The following is a 16,274-nucleotide window of genomic DNA, read 5'->3' as shown; positions in this document are numbered from 1 at the left end:
ATGCTGTGTTTCGGATGGTGCAGTGGTTACCGCATTTACCGAATAAGCAGGAGATGCCAGGTTCGAATCCTCGTATGGTACACATTTTCGCTTGTCGCCGCTGATTCCGCTTAATGTCCCGCCGCAGCTGATAACAGTAATCCCACTTAGATTTACATCTAATGCTTCACAGTTGCTGAAGCTGCTTGGTACCTGTCCTTTCGAAGGAACAGACACCGTCAAGTAAGGAAAACATTTTCCCAAATTTAGCTACTTCCATCTTCAGCTGACAGGCAAAAGGTCTTCATCTTATATAACACGGAGTTGTGGAAAGAAAACACCTATGTTCAAAGTTACCATCCCACCTTATTCTCATTATGAAACCGGATGATGCTCGTGAAAGTACACCACCACCTCGAAAACTAGATTTTGTCGGCATAGTACTGGAGAGGTTAAGTATATGGTCCACATGCGAGAATAAGCTAGTGCACTTTTCAGATATTGTTCACATTTCATTTGCAGGTAAGATTATCTTTACACATTTCCCGCAGCCTGCCTGAACATAGTACAGTAACAATGAAGAAGTTGATACACCTGGGTTTCTAGAAGATAATATATTCGAGTTGATGTGAAGCATGTGGAAGTTTGCCACAGTTCTTCTTCGGGAATGAACTAACGTACCCATACAGTCCTTGAACAACCTTGATAACCATAACATGTGAGCCACGTGCAGCGCATATTGGTCCCAGTTGGTCAGTCACCTAAGCCACTAAGATTTGACGTCACATGATGCTACGTTCTTGTAACGAAGTTCGCACTGAAAGAACGAAGCGTTAACGTCTTGCATTGTGGCCAGTAGTGAGCTAGATAACTGCCATAATTATTCTTAAAACAGATTTATTCCTAAATATTGCTGAACATTAAGCAAGTGTGTGGTACTTATATTCCGAAACACAATATGACGCTTCCGAGTTGGCTCCCTCTCCTCCGCAACGTTTCAACTTTGGTGTCTTAAGATACTGGTTCAATGCCTAGAGAAAGGACTGCATGAATCAAAAAATAGTTTTTCTGGAACTGGTTAGTTTCTCTAAAGTTTCTACGTAACGTAGAATTTCTAATAATAGTGCTGTAGAGGAACAAAACCAGCTTCAGTAAACTACAATACGCCGTGTTCCTAACTGGTCGGTTCTCTCTTATTGGAGATTTGCAAAAGAATGCTGGACTGCACAGTAACAGTGCTATAAAATTTGCGTGGCACTGAAATAACCTACACAATTTTTAATAGCTTCTGATGTCCACCTCGCGGGACTGAAAGCGAAAGCAATTTTCCAATCTCTACGCATCCAAAAACATTATGCTAATTTGAACGTGCCGTGCATAAGAGTAATAGGTTATCTGCGTTACAAATTAGTTCCTCCTTCCTATCACTTAGGCTATTAGTTTCTCTTCAGCTGAAGTGTTCATTCTCTTGACGTCACTGTTACATCTCTTCACGTTTAGACACGTTTAGACAAGTAGGCAGCATTCATGCATCATTTTATTAAAACTGCTTTTTTCTATTCTCTATTGGCATTTGCAGACTGCTGATTCACAGTTGTGTCACTTACAAGACAAATTAGTAAGCTTCTAACCCTTCACATCTCCCCGCAATTTTCATTCATAACATTAAATCCATTAAATACCATTTTCTCATTGTTAGTACTTTCACTAATTGTAGTATTTGTTTCTCTTCAATATATTTCGAAGTTCTTTCTTTTGTTGCTTCTAGATTGTTTTACGGCTTTCTGCGTACTGTAACAAACAGATTTATGATAAACAGATATCACACTTTTATTCTAGATATTGGAAAGAATCTGAAACAAAACATTTTTATGTGTATGTTTTGACTGCATCTTGTGATATCTCTAACTCAAGCTAAAACCATTCTACTGTAACGGTGTTGTCTCTTAAATGAATGAAATGTCATAACAATGCACCATTTTACTATTCATATTGTTGTTGTGCTGAATCATTTTCATGCTGTTGGATTCACAGGTTTTAATAAATGTTGTTGAAGAAATACTCCTGCAAAACCATTCAACAGTTCAGTATAAGTGTTTCATGCACAGCTGAATAAGAAAGCTTCGTAGAATTGATATACTAAAAGCTAACTCATTTTCAGTTTCTGTTATTCTCAGCTAATTCCTATTAAAGGGTCTTAACCACCCTCACCTTCCTTAATATAAGTGGACGATTTACCTTCTCCCATTTTGTCATTTCGTATCGTTTGCGATCTATTTTCAGCGAGATCTTATGAACTATAATGAGCAAGTGGTTCAACCACTTCTTAATCTGAATTCCAATTCTTAATCTGAATTGCAACTGAATTACAATTCCTTTAAATGCACAAGGAAACTTCATTTTGGCATAATATCCCTCCCACATCCCTCTGCTGCAGTCTTCGGAAAATTATGCAGTTCTTTATTTTCTAAATTGTTCCTTCATTCATCTCAGTCTCTATGTTTGCTTGAGTACTTCCATCTATTTATTTTCGTTTTTAACTTTACCAGTGGCCTGCAAAGACGTTACCAATTGGTAACACAGTTATCCATTTTTCGTTACATCCTCAGTAGCTCAAGTATATAGTAACAAAAATTTTTGGGTAGTAGTCCATATTCCAGTTTATGCTGGTTTAACAAAATACTCATTTTATGCTGGAATATAAATAGATTTAATTGCTTATATTTATCTCATTCACTCATTTATACGTCCATTTCATCGTCTGTTCAAGCATATGTCGTGGTACTGGTATTAGTTTTCGATAGTGTATATAAATACTGTTCGGCGTTCAAGAAACATGTAAAAATACGTAACTAAACGTTTTTATGAGAAACTTCTGTTTCTTTTCTTGCTTGCAACAGAGGTCAGGAACAAGGACAGTAAGTATACAGAGTTTTATGAAGGCGTGTCATCATATGTTTCCCTTATAGCTGTGTTTTCACAATATAGTCGCTTGTAAGAAATAGAGAACTAATTGGCTTCTGTAGTAGAAGAACGTCCGCATGCTGCATATTGGTAGAATTGTTGCAAATCGTTATACTACGGGAACCTGAGCTAAAGGGACAGCTTGCAGGTGCCTACTAGCTCGTAAATAGCATTTCATAAGTGCGCTTCGCTAAGAATCAAAGACCGTAATAAGTGCGATGTACTTACGTCTCCCTCCGGGAAAGGCATCGACTCGATATATGAAAACGTGGGAGGATTGCTATCGACATAATGTTGTAACTTTGATATGATATGTAATTTAAGTGTTGCTGGAGGTTGTTCCTTCTTAGAAGAACGATCATTTGTTATACTTAAGTATCTGACGGAAATGTCACAAGTATAGAAGTGGTAATCTCTTTACTTTCTAAACGTTGATGTGGATTATGATCGTAAGATAATTATTTTTGAAGACACTGATTCCGGCTTCGATCTTTCGTGTAGAAGCAGAAGGTATAGCAGTATAATAGAGCATAGCATGCACTGTAGTGTAGCCTTCTAGAATGCGTGTTCCTGACAAATGAACTGCCGATACACTTCCAGGGCTTCATCAATTTGTTGGCCTAAAGTAACGAAATATTTTAATCACAAAGTCTCTGTGCTTCACTATAAATTAATTGAATACAGGTGCACGAAGCATACGAAGCATGCTGGAACAGTAGAAAGAAGTTTCAAGCGATAACTGTCTTGTAACGTTTTTAACGTAATATCACTAATAAACATAAATCGGGGTACAGTTCATGATTCTGAAACAACGTCAAGATAAAATAGGAACTTAGTTTTGGAATGTCGCTACTTCTTCAAGGTCGAAAGAGCATAACATGTGCAGCACTGACCACATTGTCCGAAAAGAATCTGTAACGTTTTGGGTAATCAGCGCGTACACAAACAAGGTTTCTGGAGTGTCGGCTATAATATCACAAATGATGCTCGTCCCACGTCATCCCTAGAGGGATTCCATCAGTGATTCACTGATCAAGCAGACCGTTCAAAAAGAAAATCACGGGCGGTATATCTACGTAACATTCGCTGAAACTATTTGGAAGCGATGAGATAAGTAAGAAGGCCTTTTGAAACTTACAGCTACACTCTCAAGTCTTAAAACAATTTCAGGAGAGAGAAAGAAACAAAGAGACAGTCTATAATTCCACCAATCATCCACGAGTCATCTATACTTGGATTTCATGAATAGAAACACACAGTCTCAAAATTTGAAAAGGTACATCTTCTCAATCTTTTCAGTCACGTCTTTTTTCCATTTGTTAATAATATCGTACTGTATATTTCAAGTAAATCTCCAACGTACACCATATACCAGCGACAACACTATCCTCTTTACTGTACATTCTTCTGAACTTCACACTGCTTGTGAGTTTCTCTTAAGCTTAGGCGGCAACGCGACATTAGAAAAATTGGCCACAGCTGCCTGTGATTGTTTTCACCGTAAGGATTCGCAGAGGTAGATTCTAAATGCATTCCATACATGGAAAAATGTTTCATTAGACTTTTACTTTGCGTAGCTGTTGTTATTTCGCTTTCGATGTATCAGTTTTCATTACCTTTCCTTGAAAATATGTCCACTTTTTCTGCTATAGACATCAATCAATGTTGCCGCTTTTAAAATCAGATTCACGTAAATGTTATTTCTGTCTTAAGTCAGAAAAAGAAAGGTATCTAATAGCAGGTCCTTACAAAAAGCCTGAGTTGAAGAGTTACGAGTATTAGAGGGAGAACTTCTTGATAACTGCAGTTTTACGAACCTCCACACAGGTCATGTACATTTTTATTTGCTATTCATTCATGCTTTGCCACCCCCACCCGTCACATTCTCCGTGTACGACGAATGTATCTTGCTTTGCCATAGGCTGTAAGTTACGTCACTATCTGTTTTGATATTTCAACTAATTTTTGTTTTCGCTTTTAATAATTGTTGTAGAATATTCACGACCATCTGCTTACGGCATAGTAGTTTTCTAGTGTGTATTGTAACACAGTTTTACACAAACGCAGCTAAAATTTTTATTCCTACCTTTCGTATGTACTTGTAATTTCTGTAATTAATTTCTTTTTTAAGCTGTATCTCTGTGTAACAGTTCCCAGCACACCTGAAGATTTTCACGTATCTTCCACGACTATTTCTTCCATCACTCTTGCTTGGAGGCTACCAGAAGGGGGCAAGAAGCTCGCAGCAAGTAAGCAATATTTGTATTTTCCTCCAATCCTTTAAAATTATTTTTGAAAGTACTAAATGCGGCTACCATCATTATTCCGTTATTGTTACAATATTTATATTTTCCATCGTTAGCAATTTGTTAATGGTAATGAATTATTTTCGTACAAAAAAATTTTCCGTAAACTGCTTAATATTTCTAAGAGAATTCCGTTACCAAAAGGAAGGAAACGCAATGTTGTACAAAGCTATTCACAAGTACCTTCTGGGTCTGAGAAGATGACAGTGCAAAAGCTAGAAGACATATTAAGTGTGTACATTCATCAGTGGGTAGGGCACCTCACACTACTGCTGGTCATGCGGCAGACGATAAGAAGTGCATACAATTCATTGTAGCCACCGACAGTAATTGCCTGTGATGGCGCTACAGTAGCCAACTTTGTAAAGCAATTCATTGGGATGCCGGTCTGCAGGGCGAATGAATTCGATGTGACAAGAGGACGCGGATGCTTTGTCTACATGTTCTGACCCGCCTGCCCCATAGTGCAAATGCGCTACGATGTGAGATGTGAGATGGTCTGTCGTCTGATAGCTGGTATTTTTCCGTGTACCTCGTTATCTTTTACGCAGTTGTCTCTGGAGGTACTTGTGAATAAACCTATATACTTTCTGTATTTAAAAATACAATAGAAGAAATAATTAATTAAATTAAAAATCTTTTTAACCTGAAGCTGTGACAATACATGTAAAATTTAAAACCAAAAATGTTGGAAGCATGCAACAAAAATTTATACGTGACTGCTTCACTTAACACTGACAATTTTAATACATTGCAAATAATATGAACTGTTGTGCTATTTTTTTCAACGACAGCCACTCTCTACACTCCACACCGTTATCTATTGCATACACCCAACGTTCTTTGTTTTAAATTTTACAACAATTGCCGTGGCTATGAAACATTCACAAGCTCAAATTTTCAGGATTATCTGCATGGGATTAGGAATCTCAAAGTGTCTATGAGAAATTATTTCATTGTGTTTAGTCTATTTTAAGAATGTGCTACTCTAAACATTTTTATTTAAATAATTATTTTATGCGGCTTAGTTTTGAGAGTGTGAAATTTTTCAACGGATTGCAAAGGTTCCGCTGAGTTCACAACAGAGGCATGTGTAATTTCACGTTTATTTCAGTTTATCTTCACCCGAGTCAACCAATACATTGCTTCCTTCTGCGTATTCTCACGAAGAGGCTGTGAAGGTAAAAGCGGGAAAGAACTGTACTCACTCTGAGTCTTACCAGCAGTTGTATTTACTGAGAAACATTCGTGACTCGGAAAGGAACAACAATGGTACACAATGGCGAGTTAATATTGCATTGCCATCCAGTTCTGAGCTACGTTGAAAGTTTCAAGTCTGTAACTAATTGAGATGTTAGTTGAGAATCAGCTGCAAAATTTATACCAAGCAGAGAAACTTACAGAAATCAAAGTACCCTGCGCTACACACCAGACACAAAAGCAAGTTAATATTGTATTGTCATCCAGTTCTGAGCTGTGCTGAAAGTTTCAAGGCTGTAGTACTTCATTAAGTTAGTTCAAAACCATTTGCAAAATTTGTATCGAACACAAACAAGAAAGCGACTTAATAGAAACGTGTTTAAGTGAGATCCAATTGGAATGATATTCAATTGGAGCTGATACACGTGCCTGCAAGTAACAGGTTGGCTATACTTTCAGATATGAGATACAAAAAGCTCAGCCAAAAGAGTAGCAAGTAGTTCATCTCAGTTCCAGCATGCTGAACAGTGTCATATCTTAAATATCGTAAAATATACTTAGCAAAGAGTTTGGACAGTACAGGAGGTGATTACATGTTTCATCAAATCTAGGAACAGAGCTACGAATCAGAATAGTGAAGATCTGGACCCTCAGAAAACAATACGTTTACGAAATATTAACATTGTTTTCGAGCGATATATTAGGTACAGCGTGGAAACAGAAGACAGAATTACTTTGCTCACATCACATATAATGACATATAGTTAAAAATTCTTGGCGTGTTCCCGTAGTGAATCCATTTTTTTCTAAATATCCATACCATTGAGAGAATAGAGAATACGATTTGTAATCCATAACGCAGTAATTTGTGATAGCACACAACCAAACGGATGATGATGCCATTCTGAAGCTGAGTTCACTTGCTTCGTATTTGCAGAGAAATGAAGGAAATATAAAATTCTCTTCAATCAGTCTGTATCAGGAATAGCAGGCTAGTAAAATCAAAAGAGAATAGTTTCCTTTAAACTGTTATCCACAGCTACATCAGACTATGTTGCTGTGTTCCTTGTCGAAGTAGTGCTATGAGTACATGCGCAGTTGAGATTGTGTTAGCAGATAGTACAACCCAAATGAAATCGCTCTTATCTCGTAGAGAATCTCGACATTCGATACGTAGATAGTTTACAGATTGTAGAAGTATAACTACCACAATTAGGTAATCTCACGAAGCGACAACATGAAGCAGCAGTCATACGTCTTTCCATAAGTTTATTGAAATAAAAGTTTTCACCCATCACACATTTCATATTCCGTGTGTTTAGCCTTTCATTTTAAAAACTCTTCTCGGTGTAATTACTGCATTAGTATCCTATGATACAGTTAACAAAGTGCAGTTTATTGAACTTTGTGGGTATATTAGCATTTCATACGTTTCACCTTCTTCCACGGTGAAAGTTATTTGTTACACTCAGTTTGGCTGAAGAAGATAAAGTTTAAAAAAAGTTATGATGTGGATCAAGTAGTAGGTTTCATTACATCAGGAAAGTTTGGTTCGAAAAATGATAATAATGGAACAATAATGTAATTATTCTAGTTCAGTACAGAAGAAACGAACAAAACATAAAAAAAAATTGTAGTCTCGTAATGGTCTATCTGTATTATGCAAGATCTTCGCTAGTCAAAAATTTCATACAAAAAAAGTTGGAATATTATCAGAGAAAGGAACATGGAGACTTCAGAACCGCATATAGCAAAATGTGAACCCTGCACGAAATGATTAAAATGGTTTACCTTTTTTTCCGAGAAGGATTTTAACTCATATTGAACAAAATTTGTACATGATCTGTCGAGAAAGGTATTATTATTTATACTGTGCTATTATAATGGGTCATATATATGTCCTTTCTATAAATTCCTTCTATCAGCAGAGTGATAAGTTCAGAAATGGATGAGAAATAAGGTAACGATGTTAGGTATAAACATCATTAAATGAAATTTTCTGATCTGCAAACTAGGAATGGAAGATAAAATACAAGATTATGGAAGATGTACGCACCACATGCATATTGGTGATGATATACTATTTGCCTCTGGTGCATGAAAACTTCAGCTACAAATCTAGGAACCGAACAGAGTAGTTCTGAATATAAGCACATAAAACCAATCATAATGGAAAGAAAATAATCTATACCTATCGCATTGAAAAGAGAATAGCACAAATTAATAATGAAGTTATGCAACTGCTTGAAAACGGTTTTGTTTCTTCAGCAGCTTTATACAACGATTAGATGGGGACCAAAAAGAAGTAAAGAGCAAATATGCTCTGCATAAATTTTTGTGGCGAAAGAAAGGTTTTCAGAACCAAGCATACAATGAGTATGATATGGAAGGTTTAAAATATGTGTGTCTTTCCATCTGTTAAAAAAGCCATGGAGGTTTTCAGAGATATACTGTCAAAAGCTTAGCTTTGTAAATATGCATTTTGTTAATTCCTAGTAAAGCGGCAGAATGACAAACACCTCTAATTCATATTCTGACACAGTCGACTAAACATGAAAATTAATAATAATAACAATGTAGTAGTTTATTAGACCACCAAAACATTTTGTGTACTATCACTATATATTGATTTGAAATGACGCAGATAAATTTTCTATTACTCACGTAACTGAAGTAGGAATCCAGTCCTCTACTATTGTATGTATGATGTAAATAAACAACTGCGATAAATCACTACATTTAGTTAGCTTCAGATATGCCATTTGAAAATCTGGGTTAGTATTCAAATGGTAAAGAAAAGTGCGTATTAATGCTGCATCATTTGGGTACTGACATTAAACTACTTTGCTGCACGTTAAATTTTAAAAATTATTACACAAAATATTATAGTCTTCTAACTAAATGAGAACCTTTTAATTAATTCTTGGTTAAATGATGTCCACCGGCTGTTGCTGTCACGGTTTGAAACCCGATGAACTTCGTAAAACTGCTTCCTCAGATTCCATAATTTTGTTGACATCACGGACTTCAGAAAAGCGAGGGAACCAGACGGACTTAACTTTATACTGCATTTCGGCTGGACGTCTACTCACTGATGCTGCTTAATTTCTGCGTATAGTGCTGGACCGAAGAAGACAGCGCACGACCGCAATGGCGTACGCCCTCTAGTTATATTAAAATTAATTATTTGTTAAACGTTAAGCCAATGTACATTATTGCTGTGAAGCTAATACCGATTCCCCTCCCAGAATGTTTAGCTTGTCTGTAGCCACGGGAAGTGTCAGAATCGTATTTTTAGGTTTGATTGTTGGGTGAAATACGGCATACATGAGTACAATGTACACATTCACGTCACTCTTATGCGTGCAAATTTATTCAGGTTTTCTTGAAATTCGCACGGAAGACACACGAATGGCCTTTACGGTCCGTGTATAATGTAGATCTGCTGATACTTTATTCAGAATGATTGATAGCGTGTGACTTTCGTTGCCCTATACAACAGTTCTGGTGGTCACAGCTCATACTCGAACACAGGTAATGTAGCTGTATCAAACACCAGCATTTCGCCTCGTCCTTCTGCTGATCATTTTTCTTCCTTCCACACTATCCAGTTGCTCGCTTTAAATTTACAATGTTGCTTTCCTTTAATAGCGGAACAGCCTGCCATTTGTTTAACAATGCATCAGATTGAATGACGATCCCACATTGTCCATACCGAATCAGTTCAGCAAAACACTTCCCAACTCTTCAGTCTCTCAAAATAGTTTCCGGCTCGTATTAAGTCTTGAATTCAAATCCCCGCAAAACTGGATGGAAGTTTCCAAAATTAGCTGCACTGTTTCAATCCTACGTTCACTACCTAGTGCAGCTACTCTTGTCTCGTGTTTTAACAGAGTGATCTTCCGATTTTGTAAAAACCTACAAATATTACGAAAGTGCCTAGCTGCACTACTGCGTTATATACAGGGTGTCCCAGCTATCTTGTCCACCCAAAATATCTCTGGAACAATAACAGCTATTGGAAAACGACTTTCACCGGTATCAATGTAGGGCTGGGGCCCATGAATGTACTTATTTGGAAACATTCTAAAACGAAAGCATATGTGTTTTTTAACAAAAACTTATGTTTTTTTAAATGGACTTCCTATATTTTTTCTTCAGCAATCCATATCATCACAAAGCACATACACAATGGCGTTGATTGCGTCGCAATATTCCCATTACATCCCGAGATATTGACACGCGAAGTTGACGCTTGAAACACCCGACATGCGCTGCTAGCGCACGTCCTGAGGCTCAGGCGTGAACCCCATGCTGCCCGTAATCGCGATGTGATTGACATGTGTAATCACACCTCCATACTTATCAAGAGGTCCGAAACGAATAATACGGTCTGCTGCCATCAACTCTCATAAGCACATAATGGTTTCCCTCTTGCACGTTTTACGTATCTACGTACACAAAATGAACCAGTACCGATCGGTGTACACCCGCCTGGTTGTCTTATTTATCCCGCACACCCAAAATAAGGTTTATCTAATGCGTTATATGACCCATTGTGCCTGTCGCGGCAGGGCCTGGCTCTACCTAGTCAAGTGTCCAACGTAGTTCCCACTACTACCACAGTTACCACTTCGCCTTGTTTATGATTTGCGACCCATGCAAACTCCTGTACTCCACCACCCTCCAAGCATCCCATTTGTTGTTGCTTTGGCGTGCGGTACACCGCTTGCCAGTGTAGTCGTGCATCAGATTAATCTATTGACGGCACGGAGGTAGTACACACTGCGAATAAATATTGTGTTTTTGAACTTATACTGTACAGTATAATGTACACACATGAAGATATGGTAGAAATGCTGCTGATCTATGGAGGATGTACGTTGACGGGAAATACGTTATGAGATTGATTGTTTATAGTACTGTTAGCGAACATTATGATTATTAAGTTAATATGTCTGTTTTCTACCCTACTCTACATACCTGTACTGTACCCTGTTGTAGGTGGACGAAATGCTGTTCAGGCAGAACGACTGTACAGAAGACGATTCCCTGACAAGCCATCGCCATCGCGCCGGATGTTTCGTCGTCTCACATCTCGTCTACGTGAAACGGGAAGCTTAAATCTCCAAGACCTCGACATCGTCCTAGAACACGCACAGATGAACGTGCTGAAGTTGCTGTGCTCGCTACCATAGCTGTGAATCCTCAAATCAACACACGTCAAATTGAACGTGAAATTGGTGTGTCGAAATCAAGTGCACAGCGTATTCTTAAACGTCATAAATTTCATCCTTACCATGTTCATTTACACCAGGATCTTCATGGAAATGACTTCCGCTATAGGGCAACATTTTGTCGGTGGGCTCAGCAAAATCTTCAGACTAATCCAAAATGTTTTGCAGATGTTCTCTTTACGGACGAGGCATCATTCACCAACAAAGGAATTGTCAATATGAGGAATATGCATTACTGGTCCGCAGACAATCCAAAATGGCTCCGTCAGGTAGAGCATCAACGTCCGTGGAAAGTTAATGTTTGGTGTGGGATTATTGGAGATACCATTATCGGACCTTTCTTTATAAATGGCATCCGAAATGGCAGACAGTACTCCAGATTTATACGACACAATCTTCTTGTTCTCTTGGACACCGTACCTCTGAACCGGAGAATGGTCATGTGGTATCAGCATGACGGATGCCCTGCACATAACGCCTTACGAGCACGACGACTTCTGAACCGTAAGTTCCCTGGTAGGTGGATTGGACGAGGTGGCCCAGTTAGGTGGCCTGCCCGATCTCCGGACCTTACACCGCTGGATTATTTTCTTTGGGGAGCAGTGAAGGATGCTGTTTACCAACATGAACCAACAACATCAGAGGACATGAAGCAACGCATTATTGATGCTTGTACAGCCATCAAAGAGGAAACAGTAGCACGAAGTAGGGCATCCTTCATCCGCAGAGTGACCCTATGTATGCAAGCCAATGGGCATCACTTTGAGCACGAGATGTGAACGCTATATTTAGTATGTAGTGCTGGTATCACAGTGGAAGTTTCTACAAAGGGCCATTTTATCCAGTGATGTTAAGAAACATTTGTTTCCAACAATTTGTCATTTAACGCATTAGATAAACATAACATTGATAATTATGTGATAATAAAACTAATTGGTTAAACATGTTTACATTCATCTTCTATGTCCTACCTGAACTTCCCAAATTAAAACATTTTTACCTAAACAACGGTAAAACTTTTAGTCCAATTGCTCGTTTCACTAAAACCATCAACATGAATTTTACTATTACGAGTGAATGATTAACTGTCACTTGCGCTAGCTAACGTTGAACGGCATTACCTTTTTTGTAACGGATTAACGATAAGCGAAGTTAACTTTGTGACTAACGTTGCGGTACACAGATATGTTACAGAACCGCATCACCCCTAGCCTATGGGATAAATACCCGCTGGAATGTACGACGTTAATGCAGGATGGCAGCATACCGTATTATTCGTTTCGGATCTCTCGATAAGTATGGAAGTGTGATTACGCATGTCAATCACATCGCGATTACGGGCAGCATGCGGTTCCCGCCTGAGCCTCAGGACGTGCGCTAGCAGCGCATGTCGGGTATTTCAAGCGTCAACTTCGCGTCTTAATATCTCGGGATGTAATGGGAATATTCCGATGCAATCAACGCCATTGTGTATGTGCTTTGTTATGCTATGGATTGCTGAAGAAAAAATATAGGAGGTCCATTTAAAAAAACATAAGTTTGTGTTAAAAAACACATATGCTTTCGTTTCAGAATGTTTCCAAATAAGTACATTCATGGGCCCCAGCCCTACATTGATACCGGTGAAAGTCGTTTTCCAATAGCTGTTATTGTTCCAGAGATATTTTGGGTGGATAAGATAGCTGGGACACCCTGTATAATAAACAGTAGTTGTTTATGGACGATACATTACGATCAAAACAAAAATTTATGCGAATACAAAAAATACCTACAGTAAAATTTTTTATAGTTTGTTGCCGATTTTACATCAACATAGAACAGTACGCAATACAATGAGAAAACAAAAGAAAAATAAACACATCTAAATAAGACGCTAATTAAACACAAATGTACGTAAAAAGTCCTCGAGTATAATATGTCAAATAATTGAAGACGTGGTTGATAACGAAGATGGTAACGATCATGATGTTTTTTGCTTCTTCATTTCATAGGTTAGACTTATGCACTGTCCGTCTTTAATTAAGTCTTCATTAATACTCTCTACCTGTCTCTTCATAAACCATTGCTACTATGGAAATGTGTTTGTTATGCATCCTCTCTTTATTCTTTTAGGTGCTGTTGCAGCGTTTACTTGTTGGACATTATTTCACTTATATCTTCTTCTATTGCGTCCATGAATTTCTTGTGAAGTCCACACGTAACCTTATTTAATTTCTTCAGAATATTATTACAGTATTTGTTATTCTACCTTCAGCTGCTACCATGCACAATTACTGGAAGAGTCATACTTTTGAAAGAAGAACTACTTTTTATTTCAACTCAGATTTTAATGTGTGGACGTATGGTGTTAAACACTTCGAAACATACACAGTTTTATTCAAACTTCTTTATAACACTGCGCACCAGTTTGGCAATGGAAACAACGTTATAGTGACTATTATTTTAAAAATCATGTTGTTCACAGAAATTCTGAGTCAGTCCAGATCTTTCCCTAGCTAGTTATCACCTTAGTCCAAAAGTTATACTGCTTCCATAGATGCCTGAAACAGTCAAGTGCACGTTATAAGAAGAGAGTGTGTTTGTGTACACAATGATCTGTTGAATCCAACACCTATTATTCTAGAGAGGACTGAAGTGCTCAGCTGTGTTGAAAATCCAGTTCTAACAGAAAACAACACCCATATAAGAGGTGTTTGAAAGGTGAGTTTTAACACAGTGTTAGCTATCAGTTGGTAGCAGATACTGTGGATGTATGTTTTTTATGTATACCGATCTGAAAGTACTACCCATTTGATAATTACAACAAGACGAAACAGCACATGTTAGAAACTGTATATTATGAAGACTTTTATCCCTTTCCGTATTCTGAGTGTTTCTATTGTAACAAATCCAGCGTATGTTTGACTGCTTAGTTTTTTCCTTCACTATATTACCAACTACTGTTTTTAATGATGGGCGAAATAAAATTGTCCCAGCCCGTGACATGTTAGGGGATCATAAATCATAAGCTGCATTATAGCGTGTAACTAGCTGTAGAACAATTTCAGTTAACTCTTCATCATTTACTTGTGTCAACATTATTCCGCCATGGTGTGATGGCAGGACGTGACCCACGCATTAATATTTAAGTTACAGACTACTGCCTGCATTACAAGAGAGAGTTCGGCGAGTGGGAGAAGATAAAGATTCCTGGAACGGAGACGAGCTTCACGCTGGGGGGCCTGCAGTGCGGCGCCAAGTACCTGCTCTACCTGCAGGCGGAGGGCCGCCGCGGCGACAGCCACCCCACAGACACCATAGCGGCGCGCACCCAGGGTGCAGGTAAGTCATCCCGCAGACTCCATAGGAGTCTACACCCAGGGGGCAGGTAAGCAACCCCACAGACACCATAGGAGTCTACACCCAAGGTGCAGGTAGGCTATCACACAGACACCATAGGAGTCTACGCCCAGGGTGCAGGTAAGCCACACCACAGACACCATAGGAGTCTATACCCAGGGGGAAGGTAGGCCACCCCACAGACACCTTAGGAGTCTACACCCAGGGGGCAGGTAGGCCACCCCACAAACACCATAGGAATCTGCACCCAGGGTGCAGGTAGGCTACCCCACAGACACCATAGGAGTCTACACCCAGGGTGCAGGTAAGCCACCCCACAGGCACCATAGGAGTCTATACCCAGGGGGCAGGTAAGCCACCCCACAGACACCATAGGAGTCTACACACAGGGGGCAGCTAGGCCACCCCAAAAACACCATAGGAGTTTGCACCCAGGGTGCAGGTAGGCTACCCCACAGACACCATAGGAGTCTACACCCAGGGTGAAGGTAGGCTACACCACAGAAACCATAGTGGTGCACACGCAAGGTGCATGTAAGCCTTGTGTATTACCTCAGTCTGTCTGGTGTTCGAGTAAGCAGGCCAGCGCTTGGTATATTCTATGAAGACAGTGACACAGAATCTTTCACATAATCTGTCTCTGTCCAATGCCACATGATCTGGCTGTTACCTGTCCTACTACCAGCAATACCAAAACGGGTCATCGTTTCTACCTCTGACGGTCAAGAAAAATGTATATAATCAGAAAGCAGTAGCTGTCACTTGTTAACTTCATAGTTGTACTGTTTGCTTCATCCCATCCACTAGAGTGGCTAGGTAGATTCGCAATACCTAAACTAATATGAATATCAGTGCTAAAAATTTCACTAGCAGCGCATTGTGGACGCTAGAGAGAGATGCAGCAAAATGAAACGCTTGTGTATAATGTCATGTGGTACACTTTCCCTTGTGTCTACGCTTCGCCTATCACTTACATTCTTGTGTGCACAATATCAACAACAAGAAGTACATCATCAGTAGAACCAAATTAAAACACTATACCACAGTGTTAAAACAACCTATTTACGTAAAAAATCGGTTTTTTATTAATCTTCCATGTGCAGAAGACTATTTCTTTTTATTCATCCAGACTCGTTTCGACATCTATATGTCATTTATTTCGGTAAAGCATAATACAAAAGTAGTAATCGTATATCTATTGTCGGCCTAAGCAACGTAACATCTGCATTTAGTTTGGTTTATGTCGATT

The 16,274-nt window shown here is 38.8% G+C and overlaps 1 protein-coding gene across 1 annotated transcript in view; it reads left to right on the top strand.

Annotated features, from left to right (window-relative positions):
• Positions 1 to 16,274, top strand: part of LOC126235454 (Down syndrome cell adhesion molecule-like protein Dscam2) — a 289,196-nt gene that overhangs the window by 190,291 nt on the left and 82,631 nt on the right. The window contains exons 15-17 of the mRNA XM_049944177.1: positions 2,880 to 2,897; positions 5,094 to 5,192; positions 14,816 to 15,007. Coding sequence (XP_049800134.1) covers positions 2,880 to 2,897; positions 5,094 to 5,192; positions 14,816 to 15,007 — 309 coding nt within the window. The remainder of the gene's footprint in view (positions 1 to 2,879; positions 2,898 to 5,093; positions 5,193 to 14,815; positions 15,008 to 16,274) is intronic.

This window comes from Schistocerca nitens, chromosome 2, assembly GCF_023898315.1.
Source record: "Schistocerca nitens isolate TAMUIC-IGC-003100 chromosome 2, iqSchNite1.1, whole genome shotgun sequence".
Lineage (NCBI taxonomy): Eukaryota > Metazoa > Arthropoda > Insecta > Orthoptera > Acrididae > Schistocerca > Schistocerca nitens.
The sequence above is the reverse complement of the archived record's forward strand: the minus strand, read 5'-3'. Positions and strand labels throughout refer to the sequence as shown.